This window comes from Hyperoodon ampullatus (assembly GCF_949752795.1).
Source record: "Hyperoodon ampullatus genome assembly, chromosome: 3".
In the NCBI taxonomy this organism is placed as follows: Eukaryota; Metazoa; Chordata; class Mammalia; order Artiodactyla; family Ziphiidae; genus Hyperoodon; species Hyperoodon ampullatus.
The window spans coordinates 155,851,165-155,878,341 of NC_136916.1; the positions used below are offsets into that span (position 1 = coordinate 155,851,165).

General features: G+C 41.5%; 1 protein-coding gene across 15 annotated transcripts in view; it reads left to right on the plus strand.

The window, feature by feature from the left end:
* The window catches only part of NRXN3 (neurexin 3), a gene marked incomplete at both ends in the record, with an annotated part of 1,631,502 nt that overhangs the window by 406,225 nt on the left and 1,198,100 nt on the right, over positions 1 to 27,177 (plus strand). For 7 of the 15 annotated variants that reach the window (XM_079699579.1, XM_079699593.1, XM_079699590.1 and 4 more), the window contains 2 exons: positions 7,426 to 7,727; positions 13,446 to 13,607. In XM_079699579.1, the coding sequence (XP_079555705.1) occupies positions 7,426 to 7,727; positions 13,446 to 13,607 (464 nt within the window). Of the gene's footprint in view, positions 1 to 7,425; positions 7,728 to 11,581; positions 11,627 to 13,445; positions 13,608 to 27,177 lie in introns of those variants that run through there. The other 8 variants (XM_079699597.1, XM_079699582.1, XM_079699581.1 and 5 more) reach the window with 3 other exon arrangements.

Consider the following 27,177-nt stretch of genomic DNA (forward strand, 5'->3'; position numbering starts at 1 on the left):
AACAGCAACAGCTAACACGTCTGTGGCTGGGAACTGGGCCAGGAACTTTATCTGATTCATGTCTCACAGAGACTCTATGAAATATGTACTATGGTTATGCTCATCCTATAGATTAGGAAACTAGCTATTAGAGAAGTTAAGTAATAAGCTAAGGTTCCATAGAGTTAGGTAAGTTCCAGAGCCGGATATCAAACCTAGGTCTGTCCAGTTCAAAGCCTTATTATTAAATTCCATGTAATCAAGTCCACATTTCCACTACACTCTGAGCTACAGGAGGATGTCCTGTTTAATGTGAGTCCATGTCAGGATTTGGCACTTAGTGAGCATTTGAGTTTTTTTAGATTTATAATTTCTCTTCTTTAGTAAAATGTCAGCTAATTATTCCTACTCACCATGTTCCTGGGTGGTTCAAGTGCATTCAATACTGGACACATCACCTGGTGCATAGTAGGTACCTGGAAATACTTATTCCTTAAATGAATGAACAGAAAATTTAACTTTTATTGTAATACAATTGAGAGCAATGCAGTCTTTAGGATACCATTAGCTTTCTAGTGATTTCAGTGAAGCATGATTTTCCAGGCCATTCTTTTGTGGACTCGAGGCAGCTTCCCTTGCCAGGATGCTGGCTGGTTTTTTTTTCCAAGTGACAACTTGATTTACTATTTTCTTTCTCATCACTTTCAAGAAGCATGTGCCGGCTAGTGAGTGACCAAGGCAGTGTGGAAAAGTCCATTTATTTCTCTGCTGCATCTTTCCTACAGAGTCTGAGGATAAGGGTTGGAAATGGCCTTAGGAGGTCAGATTTCCTGTGTGTTTTCTTTTGTAGTGCAGGATTGCTCATAACGACACAATTTGCTGTCTGCTGGTACACTCTGCTTTTAAAATACCTGTATGATGGGATGTGGCATGTAAAGATTCATTGTTTCTCCTTGGGGGATGGCTCTGCAGTTTGATCTATTCAAATGCTTTGTTTGGCCCTAAAATACATTGTAAGGGAAATGGGACAGGAAGAAGCAAGAGTGTAGTCACTTGTGCAGTCTTCTTCCTTTTTTACTCAGTGTGTTCCTTCCCTAATTCTAGCAGGAAATGTCCTTAGATGAGGTATAATAGAGTTCCCTGTAGTAAAAAGATTTCTGTTTTTCCCTCATTTTTGCAAATATGATAATCTCACAGCTCAACAGCTAACTTGGGTGTCTTGTCTACCCATAGCTTGTAAGAAGACTTCAGAGGTGGAAATTGTTGTTCTGAATGTTGCCTTCTGAGCAGGTTGCATGGAAAGAAAGCAGAATTGTGCAAGAACAAACTCACATTTGCCTTAACTTGTTCCTTTGCCAGCAAACGACCCAAATTGGTGTTGTAGCTCAAGGCGACTTTCAGAATTGAGTGGATATGTGGTCCCTGTAGGAATGTGTAGAACAACTGTGGAACGGTGGCCTTCTCAAAAAGTTTATTTCTGCTTTGTGTACCCCTTGCCTGGGGCTTGTGCTTCTTCCATCACCATCATGGCTTCTTTGCCTGCGTAGAATTGGGTGATATGGTAGTTTACAACTTAAAAACCTGAAACCTCACATGGCAGCTGCACCAACGGAGGAGGGACAGTGCTGTCCCTGCTGAATTTGTGGATCAGAGGAAGGGAGTCAGCGGGCCAGCCCCAGGACCGTAGGACATCCCTTTGTCTGGCAGGGAGGGCAACAGTAGCTCGTGTTTTTGTGCCTCATTAGCTCCAGGGTGGGCCGGCCAGGATGGCCAGCCAGGGTTACCTTTGCATTGGTGCAGACTAAAGTACCATGCTGCGGGGGAGGCCAGTTGAAGGACAAATGATTCAAAGATGAGAACGGTTTTGCCTCTGTCTCTGGGGCGCATCCTCAGAAGCTGGCTCCCCATCCCTTCTAGAGAACAGCAGGTGTTCTGCTCAGGACCAGTGCCTGCAGCCGCTCCAGAGGGGTTGGCATTTTCATAGGCTCTGCTAAGGGGTACCTAAAAATTCCATTTCTCGGGCTCTCTGTCTGATGACAGTGAAGAGTGTGATCTCAGTTTGACTTTTTCCAACCTGCTACTAGGGAATTTTGGAAGAGAGCCAGACCCGCTCCCTGATCCCCCTGCATGGGCGCCTGTTGCCTGAGTGGGCTCTTACCTGTCATTGTTCAGTGGTTTCTCCATTTTGTGTGTGTGTGTGTGTGTGTGTTACGCGGGCCTCTCACTGTTGTGGCCTTTCCCGTTACGGAGCACAGGCTCCGGACACGCAGGCTCAGCGGCCATGGCTCACGGGCCCAGCTGCTCCATGGCAAGTGGGATCTTCCCAGACCGGGGCACGAACCCGTGTCCCCTGCATCGGCAGGCGGACTCTCAACCACTGCGCCACAAAGGAAGCCCGGTTTCTCCTTTTGACACATGGAACTTCATGCAGTTGCAGGATGTCAGATACAGGGTCCTAGATACCTATTCCCTGAGAATTTGAGTTCCTGGCAAGGTGGTGTGATGGTGTGGCAAAAGCAGTGGACTAAGAATCAGTGGGCTAAGGGTTTGGAACTGGCCTAAATGCCAAGCTCCTTGGATGCCCTATGTAAACTGTGTGCCCCCTCTTCCTTACATTAATATAATCAAAGCAAAGTGACCTCACAGAGTATCGAGGGAATACAAACAACAATTAAGAAAGCATTTGAGCATTTGGAAATATATGATATTTTAAAAACTGTGAATAGAATCCTTCTTTACCCATTCCTGACCTGTTCTCACCTGAGCCCTTTCATGCCTAGTGCTGTGTCCTTGTCCTCAGTTTTTACCTCTGGCCCTTGGTTTTCCTTGGCTGCATTTGGAACTTAAGTATCCTATGGTCTCTGGTTTTCCAGAATGTCTGCCTCTCAGTTCCTTACGTTGTCTCTTCTAGGAACTTTTGCTTCCATTCTTGCCCAATGAAATGCACATCTCACTGGGTTATATCAACATTCAGGTTGAACCAGTTTCAGGCACCCCCTGGAAAAGTGGTTCATCTGTGTTCTCTTCTTTTAACTGGGCTCTCTGCCTTCAGCTCTCATTTCTTTCCAGTTCACTCTCAACCCAGCAGAAGTTGGGCTGCATGATCTTGTACTTTAAAAATACAAATCTGACCCTCCATCCTCTCAGTAAAATTATGCAGTCATTCCTCAGAACCTTCAGAGTAAGGTCCAAATTTCTTGATCTCACAGCCTAAGACACCAAGCTATCAGGAACCACAGGCCCAATTCAACAGTGATATGCATTTCTTCATACTTCTTAGGTTGTATAGTAATAAAAAAATGACAGAATATTTTAATCTGTTTTAGAATTTCTCAGAGAAATAGAATTATTACATAAATCCGTAGTTGGGTGTTTTTTGGGAGAGAGTGGAAAATAGGACTGAGTAAGTGCTTGTTAATGAGATGTATGTATCAGTACTTGGATTACAAGCCATTTGAAAGACCAGTGCTTTATATGTCTTATACAAACGGATTCAAAACCTTGAGTTATACTTATCTCGATTGCATCTAGTGTTTAATCAATTGGACACTTACAAATAATGGGTAAACGGTTTGTTGTCATAGAAGGTTGAGCTCTGCTTTTCATGCTGTGAGAGTAACATTTTTATTTTAACACTTATGCAATTGATTGTAAACTTCGGGGTGATATAATCTAAATGAATCTAAACAGTTCCATTAGCCATGTCAGTGCCTACCCTCTTGCCAAGCTGTAGCTTTATGTTGTGTGTTACTGTGTTACATAATCCCCTGCATTCATTTTCTCTACCTGTTTAGCTTGAATACATACAAGGTGACTGAATTGTCTCTTCAGCCTCCTTCTCAGTGTAAACACTCAGTATAGAAAACAGATTGGGGGCAGTCTTACATTTTTCTAATGGAGAGTTTGGAGAATTGAATGGGCTTAGAAATGTGTTTGTCACTATTTGGTTTTGCACCTTTTAGTTATGTTCACTATCAACTTGGTATGGTTTTCAAGGTGATAAGAAAATGCTCAAGCTTTAGCCACTGGAAAAAAATTAAGACAGATTGGGATCTTAGAAAAATGTCAGTTGTGAGAGTATACAAAGGAAGAATTTCTTCAAGGTCCTCTCTCTTTCTTCTTGCAAGCCCCTTATTTGCTCTTTTAAAGACTGGGTCATGCACTGCCAATGCCTCTCCTTCCTGTAACAATCAGGAGGAAAGTATCCCATGAATTAAAAATGATATGATTTTGCTTATCTAGAATACGATTCAGAGAGTAGCTTTCCGTGGTCTATTGTTTGTTGACATGTGAAGGAGACAGCCAGCATCTGGGGTGATGCTGCTCCGGTGTTTTTCTCCAGCCCAGGGAAAGGGTAAACTGGGAAAATTCATCATTGAATGAAGAGATTGGGAAGGTTGTGAACTTTTGCAGCAGTTTTCATTAGATATTTGCAAAGGAATGTACTCTCAAGGCTATATAAAATCTTCATTGATGAATTTGCATGGATATTAGCATAAATATGCATGTGGTTTACATAAACTTTTTTCCTCACATTGGTTTTATTTCTTACTTATTTACTGTGATAGCCTCTTCTCTTAATGATGTCATTTTTCTTCTATGGCCTTCCACATAAAACGAGTTCTTTTATTTTAAACACACTGATTCCGGGGGGTGGGGATGCAGAGAAGAGAAACATTTCTTTTGGTGAGTAAGTGTGATTTACCTGGGGTAGGAGGAATAGGTCTCTGGCTCAGTTTATTCAAGGTTTGTGATGGTTTGTAAGTCAATACATGGTTCAGTGGAATCATTCATGCCCTTTGAGAAGCAGAGTAGGAGCATGTGCCATATCCAGAATGACGGGCAAAAGGAAAGGTAACTGATATTTAGAGAAAAGTCCAGAGGCAGTAGAAGTCCAGAGTAGAACTAACTGTCTGGTCTTGGGCAACTCACTTATTCCTAGTCATCAGTTTCTTCCTTAATAAAATAAGCGTGTTAAATCAGGCAATCTCTAAAATCCTTTACAGCTCTAAAATTTATTATTTTGATAGACTCCTTAGTCTAATTATATAAAAAATATTAAGCACCACATAGCACATTAAATAATATCCTAGTGCCTTGCTGTTCTGTGTCAGGCCCTTCCCCCTTTGAAGGGTACTCAGTGATTAATTGAGGCTTCTCTTTAGAGGCACTTCTTTCCTTGCTCATTTATCTCAGTTCACTGGGCACACAAAGTATAACTTAAATGTTTATAGAAGACTCCCACTAATATACCTCGTGGGGTGCCAAGAACAGGCATAGTAGTTGGCTGTGTGTACATTTGCTTTGTTAGGAAAAGAGCTTAGCGGTGATAACTGAATTTGCTTTGCTTTGCTATCTTCTGCTCTAAATCAGGGTTACGTCCAGTCTACTGAACAAGAGCCTGTCCAGTTGAATTTTAACAAAACCATTTCTTTAGAAATGAGAGATCGTGAAAATAGGGCAGTAGGGGATTGCATGGATGGACCCATTTCAAAAATACAGATAGTGCCAAATTTCTGCTCTGTGATTTTGGGGGAACTAATTTTGGTAAAATGCATCTGGCATGGGTTATGTGCTGAGTAGTACTCGCTACTTATATGTGTAAACAACACTGGTCCCCTAGAGGTGGACAAGTCCCTTTTGCTTATACCATTGTGTGTGCAAACAGAAATATGTAGGTGTACACACATCCTTGAGGCCCTCTGGAAGATATAGGACACACTTAATCTCTTCTAACTCTCTGGAGTGTGATGTTAAGGCTCATGTTTTAATGATGCGATGTTACAGTGAATTCAACAGTATATGTTGGGTGGTCATCTCTTCACATTGTAAGAGTGACTCCTTTACCTCATGATGAGAAAATACTTATTTGATTTTACTTAGGGAACTTACCAAGGGCTATGATGGTCAATAAGGATATGAATTCATGTGGACAAGCTTTGGTGACTAAGGCGGAGGTGTAGGTCTAGAAGGGAAAATAGAGTCCCCTCAACCTCACTTTGCAGACCCTGCCACCCCTATTTAAAGGGAAGCTGCATATCTAAACTTGTATTGTTGCCCATTTCTTTTCATTGAGGAGGTGCTTTTGACCAACACTGATATGAAGTAGGCCACTCTCTAAATGAGGCTGCCTGACAAGAGGACAAATGGAGGTGTACATGCTGAGTGTCTAAGTTATAAATCAGATCAATAAATAATTAAATAAAATACATTCTATTCTCTTAACCTTGAAAAATAGACCTTTGACACTACCTGGTTCACATTTAGAGTTTTTGGATTCCTAGGAGTTCTGCATTGGGAAATACCAACACAGGGAGAGCCAGCCCCTCTGGTCCTCAGCCTGTGGCCTTTCCCCTTCCTCTGCCCACATTCAGCTCCATCCTATATCACAGAGGTCTGGTATAAATGCACGTGGATGCCTCGACCCACATGGCAAAGCTCTCTCCAAACCTGTGCAAACAGTCCCCCAGGGCTAGCCCTCAGACCTTGAGGTATGCACACTGATAGCATGATTTGCCTTCAGAAAATGGATCCAGGAAGGAGGACTGCACAACCCCTGGAAACAGACTTGGGGCTCTTTGGGTAGGGAATTACAGGACCCCAGGGTCTCAAATATGGTCTTGAAAGAGAGTATGAGTCCCAGTGGAATGCCATGTTGGCTCTGTGGACCCCTGGTCCTATGGAGAGAGATGTTCTGTAGGATGGTCAGACCAGGCCATCTCAAACAGGAGACCTCTAGCGCAGAGGTCCCTTTGACTCTAAGGGAAGTATTGCTGTCTTATCAAAACATATTACCAAATTCCATTCTGTTCCCTTTTCCTCATCTGCTCAATCATTTCCTCAGGTCCAACCTCCTATTTAAAAACCCAGTCACGTTCCACTGGGCACAGGACTCTACCATGGAAACCAAAGTTAGCTGGGTTATTGATGGATGGAAATTAGAGCCAAATCTTTCAGGCTAATTGATTTTTAGTTATTGTTCAATAAAAGGTACCTAGAGCTAAAGAACCCTTCGTCAGAACAGTTAATTATCCATTCTAAACCAGCTCTTCTACAAGCATTTAAAAGCCAATATTGATGCAAAAGCAAGTAAACCTCACTTTACCATTTTGCATGAAATTTCCCTTTAGGTTTTTCTCTGAGAAAATTTGAAGGAAAGGTAGCAAGCTTTCGGGCACCATTGTGTTAGTCTTCTACCCCTGTGTGAACATATAACTTCTCTGCAGTTACCTTCTCTGCTAGTTTCCCTTGTACTTAGATATGAGTCTTGTGGAAGAGTTGGAGGGGGTGTTGTGCTGGTATCAGGCCTCTGGCAGGGACACTACCCTGTGTGCGTGTGTGTGTGTGTGTGTGTGTGTGTGTGTGTGTGTGTTCTCTTTGGTATTTGCATAGACCTGGCTCATGCCCATCAAGTGTTGACTGCTTTCCCCTTTTCTTTCTCTGTAGCTCGAGAGGAGAATGTGGCCACTTTCCGAGGCTCAGAGTACCTGTGCTACGACCTGTCTCAGAACCCAATCCAGAGCAGCAGTGATGAAATCACCCTGTCCTTTAAGACCTGGCAGCGGAACGGGCTCATCCTGCACACGGGCAAGTCGGCTGACTATGTCAACCTGGCTCTGAAGGATGGCGCAGTCTCCTTGGTCATTAACCTGGGGTCTGGGGCCTTTGAGGCCATTGTGGAGCCAGTGAATGGAAAATTCAATGACAACGCCTGGCATGATGTCAAAGTGACACGCAACCTCCGGCAGGTAATGGCTGAGGGGAGAGAGTGCCCAGAGGCTCCTCTTAGGTGGCTGGGGAGGAAGTTTGTGAAGTAGGTGGTGGGTTAGGTTACATAGAGAGGGGTAGAGATACCCTATGGGTTTGGATTTGTCAAAGTCAAACTTTCTCCCAGCCTTTACAATTTCACAAGGATAATTATTAAAATATGTTTCTTCTCTTACTTCAATTTTCCATTTGTGCTTGTTATTTAAGAAAAAAATTCAGTTGTACAGATAAAAGTTATAAATACTTTCCTTTTGTTTTGCTTTCCTTTTTATCATTTTCTTGATTACCTTTGAATATTGTATTATTGTTAAATCAATTAGGGAGAGCGTTTTGTTTCTGCAGCTTGGTAGATTTTTCTCATTCTTTGAATATATGTTTTTCTTTTTAATTAAGTTAGCCATTGCCGTGATGCCATAATTTTAATTCCTTCCAGAAGAAGTCTTTCTTTTTCTCTTCCTTTTAATTTACCAACCCCTCGTCCACTTTTATTCTTTCTGTTGGGTTGTTGTGTTAACCTCTAGCCTTGGAGTGAATCAGCTGGGATCTTTCTGAATTCCTTTGTTTCTCTGTTCCTTGGTGTTGTGGTATACTTTATTGCCCCTGTCTCTACCTCTGACACTCTTCAGTTGACTAGGAGGCCTGGAAAGTGGAAGGACCCACATAAAAAAGTCAACTTTGGAGCAGCCTTTCCTGGTTCTGTACGTGCTTGAGAACTCCCATCGCTTGCTGACTCTAAGCAGGCAACTCCGTCAGGTGACAACACTCTCAGAAAGCCTTATAGCCTAGTGAAGTTGTTTTCCGTTTCATAACTAACAATAATGATAATAATAACAACAATAATAATACCTCACCAGCCCACATCAGGAAAAAATTAAAAACACTTCCTGTAAAAGTCAAGATCTGTTCTGAGACTGCCTTTTCCAGGTTCTGTTTTCACTTGGTTTTTCTACTTGTGAATTTGTCATTAAACCCAGTTGGACAACATTCATCCTTTATTAAATCAGAAAGCATTATGTAAATTTCCAGAAGGTGCTTATCAAATTTTCTTCTGCAGTGTGATTGATTTAATGCCTTCTAATGTAAACATGAAAGCATGAGAACTGACAGGTGTTTGCCTATGTTTTCTGTTTGATAAAAGTGTAACTCCTTAATAATGCTCAGTAAATGGAGAAGGCCCCTCCACATTGGAGACACACAATATTTGAAATACCCATTTCCACACTTAAGCATGTCAGGGAAGCCCCATGGTCGGAGATGCTATTCTATCTGTGATGAAGTTGCCAAATCCTAAGAGTTAGAATCCCCCGTCATCTTCAGACACATAGGTCGAACATTTTTGAATCACCATTCTGTGTTTTTCCTGCAAGGCCAAAGAGTCCTGTTGCTGATGTTTCCTTTCATCATTCCCCACCTGTACTTACAGGAGCTGCCAAGAGAGCCCACATCACATTTTCATTTGCTAACATATAAGGGCTTGAAAGGTTTGAGTAGCAGAGACTAGACCAAAAAGGAGAATATGACCTTTTGTCGGTTTTGACTGGCAGTTGCACAGTAATACCCTCTGACATTAGTCAGTTAAGGGGGGATTTTCATATACTGGGGAGCGGAATCAGGTTGTGGTTCTCACCAGCCAATCTGTTTCTCTCTCTCTCTCTCTCTCTCTCTCTCTCTCTCTCTCTCTCTCTCTCTCTCTCTCCCACCCCACATGCTTCTTTGCCGTTCTAGAATGATTCCAGTTAGCCGGAAAAGGCTCACTTTCATTTCCACTAAAAACACTTTTCTAAAATAGAATTGGGCCCTAATTCAGTCCTTTACACTGAAATGGGGACAAACCAAACTGTAATTCAGATATTGGTTGTGCTGAGTTAGTCTGAACAAGCAGAGGAAGGCAACACTATAGGGTTTCTCTTCCAAGTTCTAAGACCCGACTCCTCTCTGTACCCTTGGACAAAGCATTTAACCTTTCCACACCACGGTTTCCATTTGTGAGATGGTGATTACAATCCTCCACGTGTGGTGGCTAAATATGCAAAGCACCTTATGTTCCAGAAGGATTATGAGCTCATCCATGGTCTGGGTGCTAGACTCACTGGGACATGCACATGATTTACATGCTGAGTATTCTTTCAAAGGTGATTGCCTCTGTCTGTCTCCATGGATGCAGCTAAGTAGAGCTCTCAAGACTAGGCTACTGAGGCCTAGGGTGTTGGGGGCATTTCTCGACAGAAGGAGTATGAATCTTTTAGAGAAAGTGCACCTAAAATTGGACCTCATCAGAATCTGCACTGAATTTTGCATCCAAATGCAATTTATTGAAAGAGGAAAAAATCTCAGAAAAGCAGAGTTGATTTTGCAAATACAATCCTTTCAACCCTGAGTCAGCTAAGATTATTATTTTTCCCATTAAAAGTACATTTGTAACATTTTTTTGAGTTCCCTAGGATACATTTGAAGGGGTGGGAAGCCCCTGTCTATTGCAGTTAAACTGTAAATCACTTCATAAATATTTGACAATAAGCTGATGGCAGTCTCGCCTACTCTTCTGGTAAGGTTGAATGGCTTCTGTGGTAAAGATTCATCTGAGGAAAGCTTACTTGGAGTTTCCTTACCAAATGGAGCAGAACTTTCCCCCTTTGTTCCTTTTTAATCATCTGCTACGGTTCTGCTTTTGGGCCAAGTCAGGCCAAGGTCAGGTACTTTGTTGGGGGTTCTGATTAATGGAGGGAACGTGGATTATCTGTTCTAAATTATAACCAGGACCTGAGTCCAAGGTCATGGCCATCACAGGAAGTGCTTTACCTTTATAGGCCACTTTAGTCAAACCGCAAACACAAAACTGGAGATAACCATCTTCTAGCCTTCCAGCCTCCCAGCTCAGGGTGTGTTGGCAATTTAACGTTTGAAAACAGCGAAGAAAAGACTAATTGTAGGGCTTCTCTAATCATGTTTAACCTGCCAGTCCTCTCTGCTATCCATGCAAGAAATTGCTTGAAAAGCATTCTTAAAGAGGAATGAGGGGAGAGTGATTCTGACAGGAGACATTCTGGCAAAGTAAACAAAGTAACATTGTTGGCTAGTGAAGGAGACTCCAACTCTTTAGATGTATTCTAACGACACAGTTATTTTAACCTGAGAGAACAGGAAAGAGGAGAAAGTTGCCTTCCTGCTGCACAAATCCACACAAAATCAAGGGGGTTGTGGATCTTTAAGTTACCTGTGGAAACCCAGAGTAAACTACATATGTAGCCTTCCTATGCTAGATGTGACCTGTAAATGTTTTAAGATCTTTTGTCCTACATTACTCTGCATGTAATCAGAGTCAGATGTGAAAAAACAATCCCCAAAGTATTGGTATTTCAGCTCTCTCTATTTATCTACGTGTGGAACGATAAACCTTGGGGGTCTTTTCTTTCAGGACAGGTGGATTGTGTTTGTGCTAGAGGGTGGGAAGGGAGCAGGGTGGTGTTCTTTCAGAACAGCTCCTGGAAAGTAAGTATGAAGCTAATTCTGACCGGGGTGAGGTCTGGTCTGAGTGGAATTTGGGAGAAGTGGGGAGTTACAAAGACGAGGTGGACTGCAGCTCCTTTCCTGGCTGTGCCTCAGGTGCCAAGGTTTTCCATAGAGTCTTGGTCTCATTGTCTTCCCCCACTCTCTTTTTCTGTGTCGGGTGCCTTTTTTTTGGAAAACTAACACAAGATCATTCATGCAATGTGTCATTTTACTAACCGACTAATGTACTAACACCCTAACGACTCATCTTTGTTTTTAGTTTTTTTAATTAACAATCGTTCTGTTCACAATTTTTAATTTCCTTTCTTCCCCCTTTTCCGCAAAGCACTCAGGCATCGGACACGCTATGGTAAACAAACTACATTGTCTGGTAGATATCATTCTTATTGTCTCTTTTTTTGGGTTTGCCGTGTGTTGCCCCCCTTTTCCTCCCCAAACCCCCCGTTTATCCTCTTTAGAGTTGTTTCTTCTTTTAAATTTTTTTGTTGAATTAAATACAAGCCTTTCTTTTTCTTTAAGAAGAAAATGGAAGGGGATACACCTGTCCTGACACTATTTGGATGAGTTTGGTTGGGACAGTTTTCCTTTTCTCTACTTTGTAATTTTTTTTTTCCTAAAGAAAAGTTTTTTTTTAAAGAAATGTTCTTTGTTGAGCTAAATTCGTTTTGTTTTGTTTTCTTATTTTGCAAGTTCCAAGTTACCGACTAGGGACAACAGAGATTTCTGTTGAGGACTTTCTTCTCTCCGTGTCTTCCTACCCCTCACTCGTCCTCCTTTCTTTTGCCCCTTCCCCACTCCCGAATCCCTTTTTTCTTTCCCTTTTGTGTGGCCACGGCTGCCACAGGTGATCTGGGGAGGAAAGTACTCGACTTCCTGTATTCTTCCTTTCCCTCCTTTCACCTTACTTCCCACCTTGGCCAAAGGGAGCTGTGCCGATTTGTGTTCTCCGTACAAACTCTGCATGGCATGTTCCTGTCTCGTGAACTTCCCCGTGGGCATCAGAATCTGTTCCCTCGTTTTCCAACTCAGTACTAACAACCTACCAGTCATCAACCCCACTCCACGTTCTCCTCTCTCTCGTTTTTGTCTCCACGCTTCTTCATGCTCCTGTCACCCTTCATATATTTTGGGGTTGGGTTTGGACTTTTTCTTTTCTTTTTTCTTAGGAAGGGAGGTGGCAGGCAGGGGAAAGACTGCCCTTGAGTTTTGAGTGTGTTTTCTTCTTTTCACTCCCATCTTGTTTTTCAGTTGGTTTCGTGCATGTAAGTGTGCAGTGGATTTTGATTCTCTTCTTTAGGGCTCCTCACCCTTGTCCCACTTCCCTCCCTTTTCTTCTTCTGCCTTCTCTCTGGGCTCCAGATGATTTTCGCATGGGTGTGTCAGTGTACGGTGCGTGCACGCTTTGAGGCCCCATCTCTTCTCTGTGCCCTCTGCTCCTTTCATGGATGTTGGGTGTATGGGTGCTGTTTGTTTCCTGTGGGCATTGTTATTATTTTGGCCATTATGCCTCATCATTCCTTTCTTTTTGTTAGCGTTGCCTGTTTTGGTTTGGATCCTTTCTTCTCTGGCTGGTGGTGATGGCAGACAAGGGAGGACAGGGGTTGGTGTCCTGGGTAGTCCGTGGCATGTATCACCCATGACTCATTAAAATCAAGACCCTTTTCCTTCCCTCCCTGAATGCATGTTTGTCAGCGTGGTGTGAGCCCAAAAAGAAACAAATAAAAAAAGAAAAAGAAAAGAAAAAAGAAAAAAACCCATCAACAACCAAAGACCAACCCCCTAACAAACCCCATTGTCAAACATCTCCTTTGCTGTTTCTCACGACCACTATAAATTACAATCTTTCAAAAGTAAATGATCATTTTACCAATGAACGGAGACGTCTGAGGATGGTTCCATTTTCTAGCCTGACTGAGTGAAGAGGGCAACGGGTAGAGCGAGTTGCTCAGCTTGGCAGTTCCGAAAAACTCTCCCAGGAGTCTGCAGGGAGACACTGGAGGCTTGGGCCACAGGGAGGCAGACCAGAAAATGGAACTTGGCTGCACATACCAAAATCAATCCAAATTAGAAAGAATACCTCACCCAAATCTTAATGAAAGTGATGCCACAGGTAGGGGAAGCCCCTGGATTTTGATAGGACTGTAAGGTCATTGTTGGGATTTTTTTTTGTCCCTATGTCCCTCCACCAGGTGACAATCTCTGTGGATGGCATCCTTACCACGACGGGCTACACTCAAGAGGACTACACCATGCTGGGCTCAGATGACTTCTTCTATGTGGGAGGAAGCCCAAGTACCGCTGACTTGCCAGGCTCACCCGTCAGCAACAACTTCATGGGCTGCCTTAGAGAGGTAAGGTTCACCCATTCCATTTAATGCACTGACTGTCTAAGAACAAATGAAATTTTCAGTTCAGTGACTGGATCTGTCCTCTGATCTATTCTATGAGGTCATAGGTTGTAGCAGAAAAGACTCTGGACTTAAAAGTAGAGGCCCTAGGTTTTGATCCCAGTTTAAGCTGGTTGCAGGACCTTGGGTTCGCCACTTAAGTACCCTGTGGTTCTGTTTCCTCATCTAACTGATGAGGAACCTGATCCCACAGGTAGCTGTGCTTTATAAATTAAATGAAATAACTCAGATGAAAGGACTTTGAAATCACAAGGAACTAGACCTGTGTGAAGTTTGAGTTTGTATTTTTGACTTGGCAAGTAGGGAAGCCTTAGCTAAAAGTGGCTCAATTTGTGGTTGTGTGTCTTGTCTAAAACATAACATATGTATTGTTTTACCTTTGCTAAACTTGGTGTTCCCAAGAGTCTCATTATTCGAGGTGAAGGAAAATTCTCAGAATATAATATTAAGGCCCAGAAGACTTGTTTTTCCTTTTTTTTTTCCTCCCTGAGAACTAGCAACTCTGAGAAAGCAGTGGGGCTTTACCATTACTCGTTTATTACTGCTGTAGCTAATGTGTTGAGACCTCTGTCTGAGAGCAAAGGAGCTTCAGTTAAGTGTAAGTTCAATCTCTAAGGTCAATTGTTGAGGCAAAAAGAATCAGACTTGATTTGCTGGAGTTCTTTTAGCACACGGTGTCATCAGAGCAGTGCACTGCACTTTTTTGTTTAATCTAAACTAAGCTTGATTGCCTAAGATAACTATACCATTTCCCTGTGGAAATTCCTTGAGAAGCTAACAGTGTTCTTTCTTGTAGATAAAGATCCCTTGTGACATGTTATGAGCCTCCTCTCAGGGCACATGTTTTATTCTTATTATGGTTATTTGAAATTTGTTGCACATCAGTTACATATGAGATGGCATCACATGTGCATTCACTCACGCCACTCGGCTGCGAGCTGTGTCTGGACAGGGGTTGCGTCTGTTATACCTGGCATAGAGCAGGTGCATAATAATTATTTATTGAATGGAGACATTTATCAGATAATCATTGGGTACCTTTTTTGTGCTGTAACTAACTAACTAATGGCTCTTTGCAAACCACGGTCTCCATGTTTGAAGACTTTGTAATCTGGGAAGAGAGATGAGATCTGTAAGGGAAAAATTATAGCTCAGGGCACTATGTGTTCAGTGCCACAGATGAAGTGATCTAACTGAGCTGAGAAAACAGATACATTTTAGGTGGGAGTCGGCATTGGAGAAGAATTGATATTTGAGCTGGGCCTTGCTGCAATAAACCATGTGTGCATTGAGAGAAAGGGGGAGGAAGGAGAGATGACAAAGGAGGGAAAAATCCAATTACAGCTTTGTATTGTTCTTGTCCTGAAGGAAAAATGACAGGAGAAAAGTCTTAGAGAGTTTTCCTCTCTCTGCTGGACATTACCTAGGCTTCTGCTGGCTACAGGGACTCCCCAGGTCATTCCTGATGGAATTGCTGTAGACATAGCACACTTCTTCCCTGGGATTTACTCCTATTTGAATAGAATAACGGTGTAAACTACTCTGTCTAATGAACCCTGAAAGATTCTTAAACACCGTTAAATCACACTCCATTGGAATTGCACTCTCATGCGGTACGCGGGCCTCTCACTGCTGTGGCCTCTCCCGTTGTGGAGCACAGGCTCCGGACGCGCAGGCGCAGTGGCCATGGCTCACAGGCCTAGCCGCTCTGCGGCATGTGGGATCTTCCGGGACCAGGGCACGAACCCGTGTCCCCTGCATCAGCAGGCGGACTCTCAACCACTGCGCCACCAGGGAAGCCCAGATAGGGGCATTCTTGTTCCACGTTTGTAGCTCAGGAATGAATTAGACATTGATTGCTGTGGAGAGCTCGTTCATTTTTGTCGTGAAACAGCCCTGAGCCTGGAGTTTCTCCTGGACTGGGTCTAGGGGTGGCCTCTAGAACTAATTTTCCCCTGCACACAATTATGTTGAACCATCTCTCCATTATGTATTTTGAGACAAAGGAGCAATTTCCCAACCGCAAATCTATCAGTCAGGAAGGATGCCCCTGAATATTTTGAAACAAGTCTCATAAAAACATGAAGATATCTCTGATGATTTTATCCATGCAGAACCTAAAGTAAATACAATCTGCACACACACGCACACCCACACACACGTACTTACATACTACACTGTCCAGGTGGAGAGCAGACAGCTTCAAAAGTCTGTGAAAAGTGGCACTTAATAGCTTAAAAATTAAAGGCCGTTCTGAAAACCAGTGTCAGTGACAGAAATAACAGTAATAGTAATAAAAATATGCACATATCTTAGCTAGCAGCTCAGCAGAATTTAAATCCAGATCAAGTTAGAAGAAAGAAAGTCCAAAACAGTGAAGGAAGTGGTAGGCGAAACAAGAACTTAATATAAACTTTTGCACTATCTCTCCTTTACGTATATAGTATGGTCTTTCTAAGGGAGTTGGGAGGCCTTCTCATTTGTCTGAGTGCTTTAAAGAGATAGCTTTGAGTTTAATGAAATCCTGGCATAGTCTTTCTTTCCATTTAATCATTATAATTCACTTTTCTGTGGGAAAGTCTAGGAAATTCTTCTCTTGTTCCTGGCATTTCTCTTTGACAATTTCGTAAACAGTAAAAGCTTACAGCTATGTTGGGACTTCCCTCCTTGATAAATCCCACTTACCCACTTTAACTATTTCCCCTTAGAACAGTCAGCAGTTATTTTACAACTTCTTCTTCCCTTCTCTATCTCTTTCTTTCTTTTTCTGTCACCTCTGGCCATTTGTGGCTCTAAGCGGCCTTCAACTGAGCTGGGTGCTTTTATGTTTCACTTTTTTCAAAATGGGGACATGGTGAAGACCCTATGGGATTTCTCTTCCAGATCGTTGATACTTTGTGTGTGGCACAAAATAGTTTTTATCTTTGGAACTACAGTTACTTCACACCTGAAAGTTAAGTTCTGGCTCCACTCTTTTGTCTATCTGTCTATCTATCTATCACATCTTTATTGGAGTATAAATGCTTTACAATGTTGTGTTAGTTTCTGCTGTACAACAAAGTGTGAATCAGCTATATGTATACATATATCCCCACATCCCCTCCCTCTTGTGTCTCCTTCCCACCCTCCTTAACCCAACCGTCTAGGTGGTCACAAAGCACCGAGCTGACCTCCCTGTGCTATGTGGCTGCTTCCCACTAGCTATCTATTTTACATTTGATGGTGTATATATGTCCATGACACTCTCCCACTTCGTCCCAGCTTCCCATTCCCCCCCCAACCATGTCCTCAAGTCCATTCTCTACGCCTGCGTCTTTATTCCTGTCCTGCCCCTAGGTTCTTCAGAACCATTTTTTTTAATTTTTATTATTAGTTTCTGCTTTATAACAAAGTGAATCAGTCATACATATACATCTGTTCCCACATCCCTTCCCTCTTGCGTCTCCCTCCCTTCCACCCTCCCTATCCCACCCCTCCAGGTGGTCACAAAGCACCGATCTGATTTCCCTGTGCTATGCGGCTGCTTCCCACTAGCTATCTACCTTACGTTTGGTAGTGTATATATGTCCATGCCTCTCTCTCGCTTTGTCACAGCTTACCCTTCCCCCTCCCCATATCCTCAAGTTCATTCTCAAGTAGGTCTGTGTCTTTATTCCTGTTTTACCCCTAGGTTCTTCATGACATTTTTTTTTCTTAAATTCCATATATATGTGTTAGCATACGGTATTTGTCTTTCTCTTTCTGACTTACTTCACTCTGTATGACAGACTCTAGGTCTATCCACCTCATTACAAATAGCTCAGTTTCGTTTCTTTTTATGACTGAGTAATATTCCATTGTATATATGTGCCACATCTTTATCCATTCATCTGTCGATGGACACTTAGGTTGCTTCCATGTCCTGGCTATTGTAAATAGAGCTGCAGTGAACATTGTGGTACATGTCTCTTTTTGAATTATGGTTTTCTCTGGGTATATGCCCAGTAGTGGGATTGCTGGGTCATATGGTTGTTCTATTTTTTGTTTTTTAAGGAACGTCCATACTATTCTCCATAGTGGCTGTATCAATTTACATTCCCACCAACAGTGTAGGAGGGTTCCCTTTTCTCCACACCCTCTGCAGCATTTATTGCTTATAGATTTTTTGATGATGGCCATTCTGACTGGTGTGAGGTGATACCTCATTGTGGTTTTGATTTTCATTTCTCTAATGATTAGTGTTGTTGAGCATCTTTTCATGTAGTTTTTGGCCATCTGTACGTCTTCTTTAGAGAAATGTCTATTTATGTCTTCTGCTCATTTTTGGATTGGGTTGTTTGTTTTTGTGATATTGCTGGCTCCACTCTTGAGTCAAAGTGATTGTGAATTTCACCTGTGTGCACAGCTCCTAACTTGATAGCAGAGTAAAAGTGTGACAGAGAGGGTCCATGTTATCCTCCAATTATTGAAGTACTCTGCATGCCCTAGTTATCAATTCAATGTTTGTGTCCACTCAAGCATCACAAAAATCCCCACCTTGTTCCTCTTTATGGTTTTGTGTTTCAACATGTCTGTCATATTTTTGTTCTTGTTGTGTCACCAGCTCTTAGAATTGTTCTTAGCACCTAGTGGGCACTCAATAAATATTTGCCAAATGAAATCACATGTTTGTAAGTTTAAAAAATAGCTTTTAGATAAATGCTCTTAGGCACTATTGACAATGTGACTTTCTTGGGATCATTAAAGAACATCCTGACATGGCAATAGTTGAATCTTGTAGGAACCTCCCAGCTATCTGATATGAGTGAAGTATTACATAAAGAGGCCCAGCAAGACTAAAAGAAATGGGTTGGAACCCACTCTGAGAAGAACGGGATTGAAAAGGCTTTGAGGAGGCATCATAGTATAAATGAAAAGAATACTGGGTTTAAAATCAGAAAACCTGATTGGGAATACCAGCTTTATTACCTTACTGGCTATATGGCCTGGAATAAGCCACTGATCTTATTTGAGCCTCAGTTTCCTAACCTATAACATGGAGATGATAAGACCTCTGTTGTGTTCTTAAGAACAAATAAAATAATATACGTAAAAGTGAAACCATACATAAATATACAATGATGTTTTGCTACAATAATTATGATTAAGAATTATGTAATCATTCTTATAAAACAGTTTATGAAATAAATATAAGAGTAAGTGAATATACATTAGCACATGCGTATGTTTGTATTTCCCATATTACCAAATCACTATCTGGGGGAAAAACACAACTTTATTCTGAGGTTTGCCTTACTAAAATTCTCTCACCTTCACTGAAATTGGAATAACCCATCCTACCCACCCTCAGTCATTACCTAGTCTGTTTCCTTTGGACACTGGTTTATTTGACAACTGTCAGTCTCCCTTCTACGAAAATGTAAGCTCCCTGAGGACAAAGGCCTCATCTCTTCACAGGTGTTTCCCCAGCACCTAGAAGAGTTCCTGGCATAAAATAAAACACTCAATAAGCATGTCTGGAACAAATAACTAAATTAATTCATTACTGAGCTAACCTCATAGAGCTCTAAAATCTGGCAGAATTTAGATCCACAGGTATATGCTGAAAAAATACAGTATGCCAAGGACTGTGCTAAGACACAGAGATGAATCAGACACAGTTCTTGCCTCAGAGGACCTCACAGTTAGTGGGGGACACACAAATATAATTTCAAGGAAGAGCAGTTAATGCCCCAAAAAAGAGGCATTCACAGGTCCAGTGGGGCTGCTGAGGAGAAGAACTTAGTATATCATGGGGTTCAGGAAAACGCTGTGGAGGAGATGATGCCCAAGGGAGGCTTGAAGACAGATAGAAATGAACAGGGAAGAAGGTGCTGTGGGGTGATGGGGCAGCCTGAGCAAGGGCCCAGAGACAGGGCACGTCGTGGTGTCTGGGTGAGGAACTTACAAACAGTTTGCCAATGTCAGGGCACAAGATACAAGATCAGGAGTTCTGAAAATGTATCTGAAAAGTTAGGTAGGGGCCAGGTCATAGAGAGCTTTATATCACACTCTACCCTTGGACTTTAGGTAATGGAGAGCCATTGAAGGATCTGAAGTAGTAGACTGACAGAGATTGACAGCTTGTCCGTCAGCCTTTAAATTCCTTGAGAACTGAAGTTAGTCCATCTACCACTTCTATTTGATTCATCTTTTTGTCCTAGGGAGATGAGGAAGAGTTGGGAAGCCTGGTCCATTGGCTTTAGCACTGGGCCAGGAGAGTGCCTCTCTCAGTCTTCAGGTTTCTGCAGAAAAATGCTTCCTTCTAACTCCCATTTCAGTTTCCAATGACCCTCCTTGTCAGGACATTTATTTCTCCTTTCCTCTGTCCTTGACATTACTGAGCTACTATTGTTGGATGAAGCACAGTGCAGTAGAGGAAAGCAAAATCAAGGCTGAGTTGCATGAATAGTGTCTGTATTATGAGGACCAGGGAGCTGACTAAAGCCCATCACAGTATCCTCCTATGTGTTGGCATCTTCTGTGTTGTTTGACTTGGTTCTTTCTACACCATCTTCCTTTCTCCTCAATCTGTTACTTCTCCGCTGGCATGTTGGTCCTCCATTTGGCTCTCCATTGCCCATGGAGAAGCTCACCTGCTGCTGAGAACTCTGAGACCGACTGGTCTACCCCACCTTTCTTTTCTCATGGCATCTCTAGTGGGGAGGAAGGAAAGCAGGAGAATGGGGAGAGTGGAACACATATTTAAAGGAAAAAGGATTGGGTAGAACATCATTGTGCACATTACCATCCACATCCCTTTGTGATTATTAGCCATTTAAAACTGAATGGGATTTTGCAGCCAGAGATAGTCTCTGAACAGATGATTAATGGTTTAATCTGTAATAACTTTACATTTTATAGAACCCTGATAGGAGTCCACATCTGGTGAGCCAAGCTATTTAAGGCTTTGTTAATTCTGTTAATTGCTATATGTTTATTTGAATTGCTGGCACCTGTGGGCTTTAGGATAATGTGTTGTTGCTTTTTTTAAAAAAATATATATGCTTATTTTGTCCTGTCTCACTGTCTTTTCTGCTGTCTGTTATGAGATCACAATTTCTCTTCTGGTTTTTCTTTTGTATTGTCCTCTTTTTCCCTCGCTATACTTTTTTTACCCCTGTTCTCATTTTTCCTGCCTCTGTCTTCTCAGGCTCTTGTTTTGGTGTCCTTCCTGATTTCTCAGGTGGGGATAAATCACTCTGTCCATAACTAGGCAAATTTAGGTCATGTCATTGGGCCTAAAAATTCCCTTTTTCCTAGCTTTGAGAATACTGTGTGGTCCCACGATGAGCAAGATCAAGTGAGGGTTTTAGGGTCAACATGGAAGATGAGAGGAGGGTTGACTTTGGAAGCACAAGTCCAGGGTTTGGGTCTTGCATAGACTCATTCATTACCAGCTGCAAGACTCTTAGCAAGCCACTTGAATGCTCTTAGCCTCAGTTTTTTCATCAGATAATAATACTTCAGGCATTTTCGTGTTGGGAACAAATGGGATAAAAAACATGGAGGTGCTTTATAAACTGTACAAATGCTAATGTTACTATTTATGTTAATAAATGAAACCAAATTGATCAGGTATGTTTATTTAAGGAACCACTTACTGCTATTTGCTGTTGCTGCAATTAAAAAACTGCAGAAGTTAAGAGAATCCAATGTATCTTAAAAAAGAGCAACTGAATTAGAACCTGGCTACCAGATGCATTTCTGGTACTAATTAGAAAACCATACAACCACTTTGAACACCCATGTCTTGATCTGTAAAATGAGGATCGTTATCATTGTCAAACCAAACACACACTACTGTGGAATACTTCTAACGTAGAAAGACAAGTTGGATAGCAATGCAGAATTTATTTTCCCATTCTTAGGAAGATATGCACAATGTGAGCTTGGAGGGAAGAATGCCTTGGCAGAATGGAAGGGCCAATACAAAAAGGAGACCAAGAGGGACAAGATTCCAACAAGGTGGAAAAAAGTAGAAACATGAATCAGAGTCTGAGAAATTGGAAGAATGTAGCAGAAGAAGACAAGAAAGAGGAGAAACTGTGTCTCAGGAGAGGCCTATGGGGTTGACCATAGAAATTGCCATTTTTCTGGGTAAAAAAAAAAAAAGTCAAATATTGGCAATGTCATGTGAGTCAGTTTAAGAATGAAAATTTTTGAAGAGGATAATTTTTGCATTGGATCTTCTTGAAAAGAGATTACCTTCTGGATTACCAGGAGCTGAAATGGGCAGGGGAGAGAATGGCATTTGATGTCACAGAGGAAGAGGAGACAAAGCCCTGAACTACTGGGGATGTATGATGAACATGAGGTTTATTTCACAGAGGAGGCAAGGTGTGAGCTCTTAGCCCAGGGTGGCTATAAGAAAGTGGTGTGTACCTGAGGAAGAGTATCAAGGGTGGCTATAAGAAAGTGGTGTGTACCTGAGGAAGAGTATCAGGGGGGCTGAAGCTGCAGGATATTTAGTATTGCTAAATACTAAATTCTTCAGTTAATGCCAGAAGAAGATATTAAAGAATGGTTTGCTACTTATAATTGATGGGCTATTAATGGAGAAGTAAGATATGGTAAACATTTTTTAAGAGATCTGGTATTCATTTTCCCTTATTTCAATAAATGTTTCTTGATTTTTATTTTCCTTCATGCTCAGTGCAGTGATTTAGTGGCATTGACTCCATTCCTGCCTCACCTGATGAGCATGTGAGCTCTAAGTCCATCAGGAACTTCCATTACTCTGGCTGTGGTTGTTTTGTTCATAGCTGGGCACCTAACCCACACCTAATGTCACAGTTTGGATCAGTGACATTCAGGTTCAGGACTCTGTTTATATCTTGTAGGGGGGTACTTCTCCTTCCTTTGAGCTACAACTTGGGATGGTATAAAACTGACCTTCTGGCCGCCATCTTGCCGCCACAATGGGACTAAAAATGAAGCTAGAGTGGAGAAAAGCAGAGCTAAAATATGGGGAGAAACTAGGTTCTGGTGACATTTTAAGGCCCTGGATCAAACATTCTTCCACCTAGACTACGTCTGGCTTTCCAGCCATGATTGATTACATTCCTTCTTCTGTCTAAGCCAGCATGAGCTAGATTTTCTGTCATTTGCAACAGAGCCCTAAATGATGTGGAAGAATTCCTCACTCCTATTTTACCCCGTCTTCTCTGACAAGAAAATAGGTCTTTGGCCAGGAAAAGATAGACAAAGTTAGGAAATTTAATATCAGAGCCTGTTAGAAAGCACCTAATTGGTCTCTATTAATTCAAATTTCTTGACTTAGATGAACGATACAGAGAGAACTTGAAAATAAGATTTTTGAAATCCAGTTGGTTTTTGAGAAATTGTAGAGAATGGGGGAGGTTTGTAATGACTAAAGATGGAAAAAGTGTAGATAGTGCAAGTTATGGGCTTACGAACTTCATTGGCATCTGGGAAAGATTTTGGATTGCATTATTAACAGAAGATATGAGCCCACCGAAGAAAGAAGAGAACCATAGTCATTCACTAAAAACACTAAAAACGAGCCATATAAGCAACTAAACTCACATATTATTCAATATTGTTACTATACTTAAAGCTCAGAAAAGTACCATGGGCCTAGCATAGCTAAATATCAGTAAGGTATTTGGCAATACACTTTGTGATATCTTCATCCACAAGATGGGGAAAAAGGAATTGGATGTAAGAGCTATTCAGTAAAGGAGTATCTATTTAAATATACCACTGGGTCCTGGTAAATGGGTCCATTTTGACTTACATGGAAGTTTCTGGTGAATATCCAATGCTTTGTCTTACTCGACATTTAGTAGGGGCTTGAGGGAAGGTAAGAGAGCATGCTCATCAACTTTGTGAATGGCAGGGAGCTGAGAATGATAGACATTATGTGCCTTAATGTTCTGAGACTGAATTAATAAAGGTATGAAAACAAAGGAGGTGACAGTTCTATGGTATAATTTATTGGAGAAAATAGTACGCTCTGGAGCTAGAGTTCTTGGCTGCAAAACCCACCTCTATTCTCACTATCTGTAGAATGCTGGGCAAGTTACTTAACCCTCTCTGTACCTCACTTTGCTTATTTATTAAGTGGGTGGAATAATTATACCTACTTGATAGGGTTGTTGTAAGTATTAACTGAGATAATAATTTTAAAACCCTTAGAACAGTGCCCGGCATATAGAAAATGCTTGGTAAATTGTGTTTATCAGCATCATCACCATCACCACTGTGTGATAATCTGGTTACTGGGAATATTTCTCTTCAGTTCTGAATGATCAGCACTTAAAAGGTTAGCTGACTAGTTGACAGAACATGTTCAGAGCTGAGCTATGAAACAGATAGCAGTGTGCTCAAGAGTCTGACATAAAAAGAGTTGACTGATGGATCCAGGAACGTTTAACCTGAGGGAAAGATGCCTGAGCTCATGGGTTGAGAGTTGTCTTCATATGTGAAGGACTGTCTTATGAAGTGGATGTGAACATGGTTCATATATCTTCAGGAAGAAGAACTGGGGCAGTTGAGTGGGAGCTGGGTATTAGATACAAGGAAAACATTTCAATGAGAGCTGTCCAGAGTTGCCTTTCAAATAATGTATTCTCTGTCACTCAAGGCATCCAAGCAAAGTCTGGGCAGCCATCTTGCTGAGGTTGTAGAAGAGATTATAGCACAAATGAGTAGACAGTCTTGATTTTCTAGCTTCCTTCTAAACATAAGATCCTATACATATACACACTCCATTCTTTTTTTTCAGATTCTGTTCCCATATAGGTCATTACAGAGTACTGAGTAGAGTTCCCTGTGCTATACAGTAGGTTCTTATTAGTTATCTATTTTATATATAGTGTGTGTATCTGTCAAACCCCATCTCCCAATTTATCCCTCCCCACCTTTCCCCTTTGGTAACCATAAGTTTATTTTCTACATCTGTGACTCTATTTCTGTTTTGTAAATAGGTTCATTTGTACCATTTTTTTAGATTCCACATATAAGCGATATCATAGTTTGTCTTTCTCTGTCTGACTTACTTCACTCAGTATGACAATACATGTATCAAATTATCACATTATATATCTTAAACTTACAATGTTATATGCCAATCATATCTCAATAAAGCTGGGGAGAAAAAAAAACCCACATAAGATCCTATAGTGAATGAGCCTTCTGAAAAGAAAGAATGGGACTTATTAATTAGGCCAGGTTCATTGTGTTGAAGACGTTCCTGATTGATCTCCAAATCAGTTGACTACACGTGTCCCACCGAGACTCACAGAGTTGCCCTTGCAGTAGGATTTGAGGTTCCCAGCCACTGTCATCACTTATTAGTCACTTACAATTATTTCTCTTTCCTCAGACCTTCACTGGCGTCATCTCCAAAACCATGATAACCACAGCAATTATAATCATAATAACAACAATAAAGTTATCGAGCACTTAACAGTGTGGATGCACGCGAAGTATGTCTCTGTGGCTGTTTCATATGTATCCCCTAATTTAATTCTCAAAACAAACTTATGAGGTGGATTCTGTTATCATTACTAATTTGAATGTAAAGATAGTGGGCGTCTTGCCCAGGGCCACTCAGTTAGCAAGGATTGGAGCTGAGCTCTAAATACTGTTGCCGTCGTGACTCCTGCTGCCATCTCTACCAACTCCATCAAAAGACTTGGTGAAGAAGAAAAGGAAAAAGCTTCTCAGGAAAAGGTTGGTAATTCTGTGGTTAAACCCACTCTAGGGAATCGTCTCTCACTACCATTTAGAGGTTTCACTTCAGAGGAGAGGTCGTTTAATCAGGCAAAAAATGTCCTTCTGGGAGACTGGATACAGTTACGTATTTCTTTCTCCTTGCCATTGGTTGTTCTGAGAGGAAGGCAGTTTTTGCTTGATTTCCAACTCTGGGCAAACTGATATTGCTCAACCTGTTAATGGAGGAATGATTTTTATCATGGGACCTGAGTGGGCAGTAGCTCCTTTTGGTATAAACGCCAAGCAGTGGAACACCTTTTTCTTGAGATGGGCAGCACGTCTGTACTTCTGTTCCTGCCCAATATTTTCTGTGAAGTTGGAGCTATTTGCCTCCAATACCCTCAGAAAGCCAGAATGAGGAGCTTTTGGGGCTTATGGTGAATTTTCAGTCTGATTCTGGGAGTCTCTCATTTAGCTTTGCCATTTGTTTTCTCTTCAGGATAAATTCAGTGGAACTCATTGCTTTCTAAAAATGTCACTTATTTACAGCAAATGTAATCTACCACAGCATTCCCACTGAGACAAAGTCTCTTGTGTCTTCGAATGCTTCAAAGGAGACAGAAAAAGTAGTCCTTGTACACATATACCTACAGGGTTAAAGTCATCATTGAGCTAATTCATTAGCTAATGTTTTTTGAAATTGCTTTGCAAATGCCAAAACAACTCTGACATTAGCATTATGTGCTTTTGTAACCTTGTGTTCCATCCCCCCATGTGGACAGTATGCCACGACTAGTTTCTGCATAAATTTCAAGAGACACAGAAGGACACATTTTTCACTTTGAAAATCAGTGAAGATGTAGCGTAGGGCAGCAACATTGCACACCAATTATCAACCAGTAAAATTCTCCTCCTTCCCTTTCCCCCAGCTTCTCCCTCAGCAGCCAGTATTGGCAGATGGTCGATCTCATACTTCATGGAGAACATAGAAAATCTTTAGCTTATGCTTGCTAAAACTCTTCTCACTCCACTTTTACATTTACCTTCAAAGATAGTTATTGCTACCTTCTCTTCTCCTGTCTTACAGGATGAGCTCTCCTCTTCTCTGAGTGTAACTGCTGTTCTCTTTTGCATCTTCTGAGATTTAGCCCCTTTAAGGAATCCCTCCCTTTTCAGTTACCTTCGATCTTCTCTTCACCTCTTTTCTATTCCCTCAAACTAGAGACATGCTCAAAATAATTTTCTTGATTCTGTTTCCTGATGAATTTGCATCTTAGTTCATTCCTTATTTCAGTGGAAAACTTCTTGGGAGAGTTGTACGTGTGTCCCACCTTCTCTACCTCATGGTTACTCCATACCCTCTGCAATTGCAGCCACGCACCAAAGCGCCACACCTGTCCTCAGCACTTTAGTAGAATTGTGTCTTCTGGCTTAAGTTAGAAGCACTTGATTGTAAGCTCTCACAGCTCTCAGTTCTTAACTGCCTTGCATTATAAGTGCTATTATAGTTTATAGTACATTGTATTTTAATGATCTGTGCTCATATGTTTCCCTAATAGTATGGGCTTTTGGAAGCAGGGACTAGGATTTCTACAGATTGAGTATTCCCTTTAGAGTTGCATAAGTCCTGGCACATGAGTATATGGAAAATATTCTTCAAAAAATTAATAAATATTTGTGAATATCAGTAATAAAACTATTGCTTTAAATTTCCATTTCTGCCTATATCCATTTTCTCAACAGCATATCATTCATTGACTTATTCATGAGTGCAGTGTATATTCGTGGAGTGACTACTCTGTTATCAGATCTG